This window comes from Schistocerca piceifrons, chromosome X, assembly GCF_021461385.2.
Source record: "Schistocerca piceifrons isolate TAMUIC-IGC-003096 chromosome X, iqSchPice1.1, whole genome shotgun sequence".
Lineage (NCBI taxonomy): Eukaryota > Metazoa > Arthropoda > Insecta > Orthoptera > Acrididae > Schistocerca > Schistocerca piceifrons.
In genome coordinates, this window is record NC_060149.1 from 751,742,705 (window position 1) to 751,757,318 (window position 14,614).

The 14,614-nt window shown below is 38.1% G+C and overlaps 1 protein-coding gene across 2 annotated transcripts in view; it reads left to right on the top strand.

The window, feature by feature from the left end:
- The window catches only part of LOC124723008 (sorting nexin lst-4), an 88,519-nt gene that overhangs the window by 41,249 nt on the left and 32,656 nt on the right, over window positions 1-14,614 (top strand). For both annotated transcript variants that reach the window (XM_047248183.1, XM_047248184.1), the window contains exons 5-8: window positions 4,726-4,862; window positions 5,314-5,439; window positions 8,483-8,597; window positions 11,998-12,232. In XM_047248183.1, the coding sequence (XP_047104139.1) occupies window positions 4,726-4,862; window positions 5,314-5,439; window positions 8,483-8,597; window positions 11,998-12,232 (613 nt within the window). The remainder of the gene's footprint in view (window positions 1-4,725; window positions 4,863-5,313; window positions 5,440-8,482; window positions 8,598-11,997; window positions 12,233-14,614) is intronic.

Below are 14,614 nucleotides of genomic sequence, written 5' to 3' on the forward strand. Positions count from 1 at the left end.
GCAGCCAGAGATACTGCTTCAGGACCTGATGAGATCCATTATACCATGCTTTATCATCTGTGCCCTGAAGTGATAGGTCAGCTTCTCTCTTGTTTCAATCAGATTTGGTTTGATGGACAGTACCCCATGACTTTGAGGGAGGCAATCTTAATTCCATTCTAGAAACCAGGTAAGGACCGTAGCGCTCTTAACAGTTATCGGAGTGCCGCCCTTACTAGTTGTATGGGTAAGACTCTTGACTGCATGGTCAACTGCTGCCTTGTCTGGCTGCTTGAATCCCGAGGTTACCCGAGCCACTCCCAGTGTTGTTTCAGGCACTACTGTTCCACTCTTGACAACTTAATTCTACTGGAGACAGTGATACAGGAGTCCTCCTTATGCCGAAACCATTTAGTTTGTGTGTTTTTTGACCTCGAAAAAGCATATGACACTACTTGGAGGTACAACATCCTTCGCTAACTTCATGAATGGGAACTATGTGGATGCCTGCCGCTTCTGATCCAATCCTTTCTCGAGGACAGGTGTTTTTGTTATCGCATCGGTGATACCATATCTGATTGCTATGTTCAGGAGAATGGTGTGCCCCAGGGCAGTGTCCTCATTGTTTGCCATCACTATCAATGGCATTTCCTGTGCAGTCAGGAGCCCTGTCAAATGCTCTGTTTGTGGGTGACTTTGCAATCTTTTACTCTTCCTCTGATCCTAAGACGACGACAAGGCAGCTACAACTAACCATTAGGAGGCTGGAAACCTGGGCCCAGACAACTAGTTTTCGGTTCTCACCTGAGAAGACTGTGTGTGTCAATTTTAATCGTGCCCGTCGGAGTTATAACCAACCAGAGCTTACAATGGGGGACTGTGTTCTACTTTTTCAAGACACATTGCGCTTTTTGGGTTTATTATTTGACTCGAAATTAACATGGCTCCCACACCTGAAAGACCTAAAAACAAAGGGCTTCTGGTTGTTGAACATTTCAAAATGCCTTGGCGGAAAAACATAGGGAGCTGACACTCCCGCCTCCTACAGTTTTATATGGCATTTGTTCGATCACGCTTAGACTATGGCAGCGTGGTCTGTGGCTCGACCTATCCTTCCTACCTCTGGATGTTAGATGCTGTCCACCATGCAGGCATTTGGATATCGACTGGAGCCTTTCTGACCAGCCTAGTTCAGAGTCTGTGTGCAGAGGCTGGTGAATCACCACTCTGGATTCAGCGACATATCCTTCTGGCTCGACAGGTGCTGAAAATCTCAGCATCACCCCAGTCATTGGCATTTAGTTCAGTTATCCAACACGCCTTCGAACGACTGTTCAGGAATTGGCCCCCAAGCGACCAAGCCATTTGGTATACGTGCTACGGCCTGACTCAAGGATCTGGATCTCTTGGGCATGAAAATACACACCCAGGGGTGGAATGCACTGCCACCTTGGTGTCTTCGGAGGCCCAAAGTTATTTTAAGCTTGACACAGTACCCGAAAAATTGTACCCCAGATATGGTTTTTACAACTTTGTTTTTGTCTATTTTAAGTATGTACCATAGTTGTATTGTTATTTATACAGATGGATCCCAGCAGGGGAATGCTCTCGGTTGTTCTGTGGTTTTCCCTGATAGGGTTTTTAAAGTGTGTCTTCCAGAACAATTTATAAATTATGATGCGGAGTTATATGGCATTCTAATGGCACTGGAGAGGGTTCACAGATATCACCATACGAGTTCTCTTGTCTGTTCTGACTTTCTTAGTGCACTGCAAGTGCTTCACCAAATGTATCCGGTAGACCTGGTGATTCAGTTCATCCATGACTGCTTACAGCGGCTCCAACGTTGTGGCAAGGTGGTGATCTTTTGCTGGGTACCTGGCCACGTTGGGATACAGGGTAACGACATGGCTGATAAAGCTGCCAAGGAAGCATGTTGGGATGGTGCTGTCCATCAATGTCCCATCCCATTGCACGCCGTTATCTCATTTTCTGACAGATGCATCATGCGTCAGTGGGTGACTGAATGGTTGCAGGTGTCTGACAACAATCTGCAGTCGCTCAAACTGACCACAAAAGCTTGGCGAACTTCATGTCCGCCTCGCCGGTGGAAGGAGGTTTTACTTACCAGACTGTGCATCAGGGGAGGGGGAGAGGGAAATATTGTTTTTATCTGATGCTGTTAAATTTTGTGCAAATAGTGCTGGACAAGTCCAAGAATAAGATTTTGCATGGAGAAAAAACAATATTGTAGTCTAGATACATGCAAGGCACACAATAATAATGTACACAGAATAATGATGTACATTGACACCATCATTTATGATACATCTTTTACATCCCTTTGTTTTATGAGGAATTATTTGTTTCCTCTTGAATATATGCGGGTTGTCAGTATCCTTTTCTTATGTTCATTGTAAACCTATTTCCATACCGAATAACTTCTTTCTGCAATATATTGAAAGTTATTGAGTCATTGTGAAGGCTTTGCTTTTGCTGTATGCTAATTGTGAATGTCAAGTTTGGGAATGTTTCTTGTAAACAAGTATCATCAGTGAGTAGACATATTGCCTGGTGACTGTCAATATCCCAAGGATCTTCAGTAGAAGTCTACAGGATATCTGATTAATAACCCCATAGATCTTCACAATTTGTTTTCTGTAGTTTAAAAAGTTTGACTTTTCTGCATTTCTCCAAAATATTATACCACAAGAGCTCAGAATGGAAATGTGTGAAATTTGATTTTATTATTTCCCTATCAACATAGGCCAAAATAGCTCTTAGTGGAAAGCATTATAAGTTCAGTTTCTTGAGCAGATGATTCATATGTTCATTCCATCTTGATTAATTGTCCATTTGTATGCTTACAAATTTTGTCTGTAGGGTTCCATTAATTTTCTGCTGTTGATATCTGTTTAAAGAGCTTGCTATCTGAAACTGCATTAATTTGTTTTTGTAATGTTAAGTGATAGATTTTTTGCATTGAGAATGCCATGCCCATGATAAAGGCAGTTGCATCACCAGCAAACATTATTGTATTTGCCTTGTTATTTACAGATGCTGGTGGGTCATTAATGTATACCAAGAAGACCAGTGGTCCAAGAATTGAGCCGTGGGGAACATAATAGTTAATAGGTCCCTACTCAGATTTTGTTGTTCCCACCTGACCTGTTAGGGCGACTCTTTGATTCTTGTTGTAGAAGAAAGGTGGTTTCTTTGCTGTCAGAATGTGAAAAGTTTTATACTGATCTATTATGTTTCAAAATCAAAAGCTTCAGTAAGGTCACAGAAAATCCTCACATTTCATTTCAGCTAGAATTTCTTTTGAGACTTAATATTGCTATCTAGGGGGAGCCCATTATGAAAGCCAAACTGGGAGGCTGTCAGTATGCCATTTTGTGTTAGGTGTACATATAGCCTGTTGTACACCACCCCTTGAAATATATTTGAAAGAAATGTCAGCAGAGATATAGGCTGATAGATATGACATGTCTCTCAGCACCTTTGTGTATTGGCATCGCTGCAGCATGTTTTAATCTAGAAGGAGATACACCATCTTTCATAGATTGGTTACACAGATAGCACAGTATGTTGCTGATTGTCACTATATAATTTTGATACCTTGTTTGGAATTTAGTTGTATCCAGAAGAACTGGTGCTTTTTAGGGATCTCATGATTTTTATAGTTTTCATTGTTGTTGTGGATTTGAAGTGCAGTGGCATTGATAGTGTGTGCTGGGTAAGACTCACTAGTCTTTTGGCTTCTGAGGAAGGCATTGTTTTCTGTTCTTATATTTTCAGCTACAGTGAAAAAGAACTAATTGAATTCTGAGGCTGCCCTTTTCAGATTATTCTTGTTTGTCCCATTTCCATGAACTGTTAGGCTTGATTGTTCTAATTGTTTGTCTGTTAAGATTTTATAAATTTACTTGCAGTGTTTGTTTTGTTATTTGATCTGTTAATTTGCTGTGTATAATGCATATTTTGGTCATCTTGATTACACAATTTAAAATTTTACAGTATCTCTTTTTATGACCCCTCTCTTCGAGGTAAAGTTTGCATTTTATTCCAATTGTATTTCCATGATATTCTAATTGCTGGTGTTATCCAGTTTTTCAGCATCTTACATATGATTTTATTTTGGTTTGTATTTGGGGGAAAGCTGTCTACAAAGTGTTTGAGAAATAGGTTTAAAATGAATTAAATTAATGTGTGTGCCATGAGGTAAAGGTTTCTTCTCTCCGTCTGCCTGTAATTTTTGTGTAAAACATGGACTGTATGGCTCTACCAAAAACTGCCTGTGTAATTGAGATCTCTGTAGATTGTTGTTTAAAATGTCTTCTGAACATGAGGTAGAGCGCACACTTCAATGTGCTCTAGCCTGTTGTCTGACATTGGTCTATCATTACTCTCCCTCCCTTCTCTCATAATTTGGTTTTTCAATACTTTTAAAAAATCTCTGTAAAATCAGCACTTTTAAAAAAATGCATACTTTGTTCATTTTAACATTTTCATTTGATTTAAACTGTCTCCTATCCCCAATCTGCTTCATATCATCATTCGTATGTTGTTTTAACATCACAGTTCTGTACTGACTCATTTTTAGAAAGTAATTTTGAATGTTTATGAAGTTTTGTTGCAATTAATATCATTCTCTTAAGTGGTCTTTGAAAATATTTAACATATATTACCATTGTCTTTTAAATTGTTGTTTTCTATTGATAGCAAAACTTTAATTTTGTGTAGGTAAAATGGATAATAAGGGCACTGTGGGAAGAAAAAATTTCAACAGATTTACTACCTTTGTTAAATCTGGTGGAGAGAGCTACATTCTTGGCACAGTAAAGGTGTCGGTGCCAGACACAGACAGGGTCTTCATATATGTAAGTAACTGAATTTTATCCAGACAAAGCTGTGCTCAGATTTTTTTTTATAATGCATGAACTCACTGAACCCCCCCCCCCCCACCCCCCTCTTTCCCTCTTTTAAACCAACCAACCAACCAACCATAAAAGTAGAGTAACTGCTTATGATCAATGGTCCTGAAATGTAGTACATGAATTTTAAGTCTTGGTGAAGTATATACTGGCATAAAGAGTAATGCCATTTAGTCTAATTCCCTATTGCTATCTATAAACAACACTGAACTTAATTTATCATTGTTACTGGTTCAGAGCTGATATATGTAACAAAGTAAATAAATTTGTCATTTTATTTGAATTTAATAAATTAGTTGTTAAACCTTTTGGATATCTTAGGATTATATGTATTATAAAAAATGTGTTGTACATTTAATGGAGATATTGTAATTTTATTGTTCTTGCATTGCTGTAGGAAACAGAAGATGGAGTAATGTGGAACCCTATTAAGGAGAGGTACAATTGCCAAGTAGCATCACCTAAAAAAGAATCAAAACTCAAGGGCTTGAAAAGTTTTATTGCTTATCAGCTAACACCTTCTGTAAGTATATTCTCATTCAGATGACAGTTTTGTCAGTGGCATTTAATTGGATTCAAATTTTGTAGTTGTGTTCATGTCAGTGTGCTCCATGAGATTTGTAGTTGTTGTATCCAATAGTCACACATTTGTGAAAAATCGGTATTCCAGAACATTTTGTAACACATTTTGTTTTGGTATGTACTGAGTGCAGTGGGTCAGGGGTTAATACAATTTCAACTTCCGACAATCTCCACATTAAATAACCCAGTTACTTCAAATCTGGTAATCAGATAAGTCATGTGAATGCACTCAAAAAAATGCAAATGAGTTTGTTTCATCTACATTAATGTATGACGAAGAAGAAACGGGCAGGTGGGCAGAGGAGTAGCACATGATGCTCAGCATGTTCTAAGAGCACGACATCTAGAGTTCAGGGAATTTTGTATATTGATGAGTATTGTTTCATGGCCTACACCTTACTTTCTGTTGACTGACTTTGAAGCATGAGGCTGCCTTTTCACTTCAATCTGTTTACTCAGTATCCTCTATTTTCCCGAAGTCTTCAGATTTTCTGCTGTACTCCTTTCTTACTTCAAAAGAATTTGTTTTATTGCCGTGTATTCTAAAACTTTTGCTCTTCATAAAGTCGGGAGGACGATGGTTCAATCCCGCGTCTGGCCATCCTGATTTAGGTTTTCCGTGATTTCCCTAAATCCCTCCAGGCAAATGCCGGGATAGTGCCTTTGAAAGGGCATGGCCGACTTCCTTCCCCGTCCTTCCCTAATGCAATGAGACCGATGACCTCGCTGTTTGGTCTCTTCCCCCCCAAACAATCCAATCCAAATCTTTATAAAGTCATCCATCTCCCTGGAGTGAAGTGACTTTTAAGTGGTATTTATGTACACGTCCCATTATGAATTACTAGCTATTTTCCAGTCCATGTGTACTCATGTGGGAAGCTAGTGTTAAGTGGGAAATAGGCATCAGAGTTTTACTGTTACCTCTTACTTACCTTAACCCTTATTATTTTTCTCATACGTCTTCTGTACAGTGTGGCTGCTGTTTATGCATGTTACAAAAGAATGCAGCTACTTCTCCAATTCCTGTGGCATTAAATAAATATTTGATACATGTTAAGTGTTGTGTGTGACTGGCAGAAGTGGATGTGAGTTGTAGGAGAAGATTCAATCACAAATATAAGAGCACCTGACAGGATGCAATTTACATGGGGATTGACTTGTGTCTTTGACCATTAATTGTTTCATTTGGTTCATAGTTGCACATTTGAGTGATAATTGTTGAAATAGTTGGTTAGTCATTTCATGGAAAGTGTTCAACTTTTCTTTGAGCTAATCGGATAATGTTTTACTATTTTAATGTCATTGTCACATACTATGTGGAACAATGAAGTACTAAGATTTAGTGAAGAACTATGATTTAGTGTTCCTTAGGAGGATATATGTGTGCACTCACCCACATACATGCATATGCACCATGTGTAATTGTTCCTTAGCTCTTGGATCAAGCAGTTTCACAGGAAACAAAAAAATTTGGCTGCAGTAATACAAAGTTGCAGTAACGAATTCCCATTTCTGGTTTACTTTCCATCTGTTAACTCAGATGATTTTAGTGTGTGGCACAGATTAGTGTAAATTCACAATACTGTGAAAAGTTTAATATAAATTTTTTGGTTTATGTTGACATGTCACAATGGCAGCCTGTGCGGTATCGAAATGACGAATAGGTGGAATTGTTTCTGTTCTTTATGAACCATACAAAATAGTCTCGCTGAACATTTGGGTGACATGGGACCTGGAACACAACTGATACTCCAGTTTGCCCCAGTGGTTTCCTGTGGAGTTTAGATTGGACTTGTAGATATCATTATGGCACTGGTACAAAATTTGATTTCAGTTTGTTGAATCAGTGTGGTGTGCATGCTGTTGTCTAGGGTCCACACCCCAAGGAAGGAAAATGACCACACTGTCACCAAATGTCGCTCTTGCTCCAACACAGTTCTCTAAATATGGTTTGTCAGAGGTCTGTCTGTTCTACATGTATTGTGACACCTCCCACAGCACAGATCAATGATGTATTGCATATACTGCTCCAGTTTTGCGATGTCTGGGCAGCTGCATGGGTACCAAAGGTAATTATCAGCTTTTGGGTTTTCCAGTGATTTCTCCACCTGAGCTGCAACAGGTGTCCTCTGCAATAGCTAATAAACATAACTGACATTTGGTTACAGTAGTGGGGTGTAGTAGGGTTGTGGGATTACATAGCAGTTAATTTCTTAGGACTACCAGAGATACCATTGCCAATAGCGTTTTCATGATGTTTCCACTTTGTGGTAACATCATCAGCAGGTAACTTGGATACATACAGCTCTAATGTAGTCTGATGAAACACAAGAATGTGTAGGACGCAACACTATTGCTCAGTTTGTATGCTCTTCATGAACTTATTGTTTCAAGAAAGATTATAATGCTTACACATTGTGCATGCAGTAATACACACATGAATGCTAAGGAACAAAGAGCACTTCCTATGGTGTGTCTAGAGACTTTTTGCAGCAGTAATATCAATATTATAATTCATTAAATTTTCATTTAATATTTTTTCATGGAATCAAGTTGACCTTTCAGCCAATGTCAAGACATTTAAGTAACTGACTTTAAATTGGACATAAGTACCCATTTATTTCTGGAGACCCCAGATAACTCTTAATTTGACCTCTTGTGAAATTCAGAGAACATGCTTCACAGGCGACAGATATTAGTGCAGTGCCACAGTGGAAATTACCAACTATATCTGGCACATGTGCCTTGAATTTTTCTGTATTTCAACTTTGAACAGAGTGTAAGAATCTCGAGAAATACATAGCAATGCTAATCCACTGTGGACTCTCCTTGAGGAAATAAGAGCAATTGATGACGACTTTGCTGCCTACTTAATTGAAGCAGTTCATTTATATTGAAAAATCTAACATAATATAATATAACTCTAAAATTTGTATGCCTTATCTTGCTGCTCACTATTGAGTGTTACTTTCTCCACTGTCCAGTTCAACAACATCCAGGTTTCTAGACGGTACAAACACTTCGATTGGTTGCACGAGCGATTGGAGGAAAAATTCAGTTTGATACCAATTCCACCTCTGCCAGATAAACAGATTTCAGGTACTGTAAGTGAATAATTCTTAGGTTATGATACATATGTTCTGGAATTGGAAAATGTTGTTAAATTTTAATTTTCTGTAATTTATCTTTACCTCATTTGTATTCTCCAAGCAAATAATCTCATTTCATGTAAAAATTAAGTTATAATATAAACAATGGTAACTCATGGTACGAATATCAACAATGTAGGAAACTATAGCTTGCTACTTACTGTAAAGGTGGCATGTTAAGTTGCAGACAGACACAGTTAAGAGACTTACACACAAGCTTTTGGCCACAGCATTAGTCAGAAAGGGAGAAAAGCACACCATTCATTCACACAAGCAAACACACATCACACACACTTGACTGCCAACTCTGGCAGCTCAGGCCAGAATTATGGCATTCTGGCCTGAGCTGCCAGAGTGGATGGCCTTGTTTGTGAGGTGTGCTTGCTTGTGTGAACAAATGATGTGTGTTTCCCTTTTTCTGAGGAAGGGTATGGCTGAAAGTTTATGTGGAAGTTCTTTTAATTGTGTCTGTCTGCAACTTAATGTGTCATATTTATAGTAAGTAGTAATCTATCTTTCCTACATTTTAGCTATAATTTAATTATGGCATTCTACCATCTTCTTGATTCTGTAAAAACTGTACGTCATTGTCACCACAAGTACCATTTAGAGTCCTTAAGATTGTAAGTGCTGCATGTTAAAAGAACCCCTCTTTGGGATCAGATAAACACTCTGCCAAAATTGAAGGTAGATCAGCCATAGTGTTCAGACGATGCTTGTCTTCTCAGATCGAATATAGAAATGATTAATATGATATTAGTCAACTGGAGGAGCAATCGGGGAAAGGTCCCAGATGTAGTATCTTTTATTGAAGGTTATAATAACCAGATAGTATTAGGAACAGGAAGTTCGTTGAAACTGAAAGTGAATAGCAATGAAATCCTAAGTTCTGATTGGAATATTTGTTGCAAGGATAGGTTAGTCACCAATGGTGGCGGTGAATTTATTCTGGTAAAGAATTCGATAATATCTACTGAGATTATCATGGATTCTGAATGTGAATTAATCTTGGTGAAATTAAGCATCAAAGGTCAGTTGAAAATGATAATCAGATGCATGTCTGGGTCAGGAGCTGTAGTATTAGAGCACTTCAGGGAAAACTTTCAGAATGTAATTAATTACTTTGCTGATCATGCTGTTGTAATAGGGGTTACTTCAACTTGCCAGGAGTAAATTGGGAGAGTCATGCGATAAAGACTGATGCCAGAGACAAGAATTTGTGACATTCTGAATGTCTTATCTGAAAACTACTGAGAGCAGATAACTAGAGAACCAGCTTGTGATGGTAACATCTTAGATCACCTAGCAAGAAACAGACCTCACTTCATTGAATTGGGTAATGTAGAGGAAGGTATCAGTGATCGTAAGTCATATGTTGGCAAATGTGACTACTGATATTACAAAGAATGTTAAGGAAAGCAGGAAAATATTTTTGCTTAGCTAGGGTGATAGGATTCAAATTGCAGAGTATCTGAGTAGTCAAATCAATCTGCCTCTGCCTCTAGTTCGGCGCTGTTACTTCACACCATTCTGTATGAAATCATGTGCCACCTGCCCCATCTGCCTGCACCCCTAGCTAGCCCACATATGGCTCTCCACTCTCCCACGAGCTGCGCTAGACACTTCCCCCCAACTCCCTTCCTGCCACTCCACTGTAAGGTGAGGGGTCTCATGAATTCTATCACTGACTTTACCTTTCCTATAGTCAGGCAGGTTTCTACAGATTTGCATATCACCTCAAGCCATTCCTGTTATGTTTGCACTTCCTGTCAACCTCATGTTTTAGGCATTTTTGTCACATTTTTGCTTACTTCATTTGTTGCAGTTTTTACATTTCTTCTTTCATCAATCAGATCTAATATTTCTTATACTATCCAAAAGCTGTTACTGGGATTTCTTACTGATTTTCCTCTGGCGCCTTCACTATTTCATCTTCAAAAGCTACCCCCCCTCCTAATGTATTCCCTTGTTTGCTGTTGATGAACACACTCATTAATTTCTAGTTCTTTCAACTTACCCAGGTCTCATTTTAAACTACTACTTTTTTGCAGTTCCTTCAGTGTTAGTTTGTATTTCATAAACATTAAATTAGGGCCAATCTACAGAAACTCATGGATATGTTTTTCAATTTAAAAACTGCTTTTTAAATCTTCCTTATATGATTTAGTAGAAACCTTTTTGTTTCCATCTCTCTTCCATGAATACTACTGTCTTTTTTTGGTTCTTAAAGTGTTTGCAGTGTTAAATCGGGTAAATCATATTCCGTGCAAATTTCTACCATTTGGTTTCCTCTTTCGTTCCTTTCCAGCAGTTCATAGCTTCTTACAATTTTTCATTTTCTTCCATTTCCCACTATCGAATTCCAGTCCCTCCTCATAATTTATTTTTGTCTCATTTTATGTACTGAATAATTTCATTTAGCTCATCATACATATCTACCATCTCTTCCACATCATAAACTTTTCCATTATTTCCTATTCTGCAGACCTAGTAGGCATATATACTATTTCTACTGTGGTGGGTTGCGGCTTTGTGACTTTTTGATTATAATAATCCATTCACTGCCCTGTTCATAGTAGTTTGCTTGCATTCATGTTTTCTTATTCATTATTAGACCTACATCTGCATTACTCTTATTTGATTTTGTGTTGCTAACACTGTATCCACTTGATTTTATCTTCTATTCTTTCTGCGTATGCAGTTCACTAATCCCCACTGCATCAAACTTCAATCAATTTCTTTCCAAGTTCTGTAACCTCCCTTCATGGTTAAGGATTCTGACTTCCCATGCTCTGAGCCATACATCTGAAAATTACTTTTTTTTTTTGTCATGACATCCTCCTGAGTAGTTCCTGTAGATCCTAATGAAAGATTTTACCCAGGAGTGTACCATCATTAAACTACACAGTTCAGCTACATGTCGTCATAAACCATAACAATAGTTGTTTCTTTTTGCTTGCAGCTGTGCTGCACAATCAACAGGACAGAGCCATTTAAATAATATTAAGAGGCCAGATCAAATATACATACTACTGAAGAGCCTGTTACCCTTCTTCATTGACCATATTTAATGTAGCCTCTCCACAGATTTCCTTCCAGTATGTTTGCACTTAAGGTTCAGCTAGCTGTCTGTCCAGCTGAGGCACACAAGCCATCTTTCCACATCAAGGTATGTGGTTTCTCCCTCTATACCCACCCCCATCCCTACCTCTAGGTACTGTGAACCAAGTAGAGCAAAAAGAAATGTGTGTTCTACTAAAATTTGAAATTGGTTGCGCTCTAAACTAATAACCTTACTTCAAATGCCTTATCTAGTCAATTATATTTTGGTAAATTTTAATTTTCCATAGGAAGATATGAAGAACAGTTTATTGAGCACAGGAGAGTCCAGTTACAAAACTTTGTAAACTGTATATGCAGGCATCCAGTCCTCTCACAGTGTGAAGTGTGGCAACATTTTATTACCTGCACTGACGAGAAAAGATGGAAAACAGGAAAGAGGAAAGCAGAGAAAGATGAACTAGTAGGTGCAAATTACTTTATGGCATTGCAGGCACCAGAGCGAAATCTTGACATTCCATGGCTGTAAGTACATACTAAAAATTTATCCATATGTAATGTGTGTGTTGTTATAGGATACAGACTTTATCAGAATTTGAAGTACTTTCTACAGATTGTAGTTTTTACATAAGATAGTTTGTGTAATATTGATTTGTGTGATTATTTAGTAGAGATGACCACCATCTCTGACCTGTGATTCTGATTAGAGTACTGTGAGGAAATAAACATTTTATGTTTGTGGACGTGTTTGACATCATTTGTAGATCCATCTATTGGAAGTCCGTTGTCAGTTTACATACCAGCTTTCAACTATCTTGTCATATATGAATGCATGTGTGCCACCTTTACATTATGAGGGATTTTAAACTAAATCAAGTTATTCAGCATGAACTTAAACTGACTAATATTGTAACTCCTTTGTTTGTGTATCTATTTTCCTAGTCATCAAAAATTGACTCCAGTATGCTAAAACCATCACACTGTGAAATGATCATTTTATCTGAATTTGGCTATGTTAGTGCATAAGGCAACCTTTCATTCAACCATTTAAATCCCTGGGTATCATATGTGACTGAAGCTAATAGAAGAGCAATGTCAATAGCTTCCATGTTACAGTATATTATAAATAGGTGCAGCAAACCCACAGAGGAACACGACTAAGAGACCCTCACCATTTATTCCAAAGAAAAACTATTTTGAACATTCTGATGCCACTAATCCAAGATAATGATCTCCATAGAAAGAACATTGTCAATGAGTGGCATGTTTGAATTTGACATGGTATATATGTCTTGGGAAAAATATGGGAATTTTTTTATCCAGGAAAAAGCCTGGAATTTTTTACTACTGCAGAGGAATACTGCAGCAATAAAACACAAACAAGAGAATAACACCAAAATAAAACTTCAGTTGCAAAGAAAGCGTGATATATCAACAAAACACAGTTCACACAGAAGCAGATTGTTGACTGCAAAATGTGTCAAAGGCTTCAGGACAAAACCTATGCAATACAGTGTGACAGCAAACTGCTTTCGATGAGTGTGATGTCACACTGTTACTCTTTACATTTCTAACAGGTAGTGGGGAAAATATTGGGAATGATGGTTTGAGAAGGATTACTTTCAAAGTAAATTTCTTTTTATGCAAGATGAATTTTGTTATGTGTGAGAATGTGTGATAAGTTTCTTAAATCGCAGAGCATTTGATTCTCATTCAAAACTTACCTCTTTGAGGGCCAGCCACTTAGAAAAATTTTGTGCCCAGAAGACCAGCCATTTAAGCCATTACTTAAAATTTGACTGCCACATTTGTGTTTGATACATCTGAAAGGGTAACACACACTAAAAAAGACTAAGCTTCAAGATTGGTTTTTCATATTATTTTAGTTCTTTCTTAGGTTACAGCTTACGCAATAACGATAGCAAAAAGCGTAATTGAATGAGTGAAGGGGAAAAGGATAATATTCCAAAGAAAGGGAAATTAAACTGAGATAGCTGTTTTGTAGCCAACTCTATCTGCTATCTAGCGAATGGAGAATGGGGAATACTCCAATAGAACTTAAATGATATGAGATTGAAAACTTGATTGAGTGAAAGAGAGAGATAATATTCCAGGAATGTTGTTCTTTCTCCACTCAAAGGTGCATAATCATTTTAGATGCTTATGCTTAGAAATGGTGAGAGATTGAGTCGACAGTGAGGGGTTGATTTGTTGATAGCTTCTGTAACAATGCAAGTTGGAGCTGCTTGTGGCATGGGTGTGTTTGTATTCAGTAGGTAGTAGATATTTCTCAGCAAGTGAAGTGTTCTTTTGTGTTCTGTGAAAAATGTCAGTTAGATGAGGATGTGACTGAGCCTGGAAGGAAGTGAGGTACAGTGAACAAAGATAAACATTCAAAAGGCAGTGGAGAAAGTAGCCTGATAAAGAAGTGAAGAATTTGTCACAAGCAAGGGTTATTTGGTGGAGGCTAAAAGAACTGGATCAGATTGTGAATGTCATAAGTAGTGCATGGCTGGTTTCACTGCTGCAGAGAAACAGTGTGATTAAAACTTTGTACAGTGGACACCAAAAAATTACCCACACATCTGTTAGGATTGATAGAAAGTGACAATGTTGCTACACATTGACCAACCACAGAAAATTCCAAACAAAACACATCATTCTTCAAATACTCTGCCATGTCCGATGGAACTTCCAGGTTACTGCCTGTTGAGTAGTTACTCTAAGCTGCAAGTCTGATTTCATACCCTGCAGCTGATTTATTGCAGATAACTTGTAGCTGTCTCCCTTGCGGGTCCGGGGATTAGAATAGGCCCGAGGTATTCCTGCCCATTGTAAGAAGCGACTAAAAGGAGTCTCTCACTTTTTGGTCCTGTGAGTTCAGGTCCCATTCTGTGGTTTGACTTT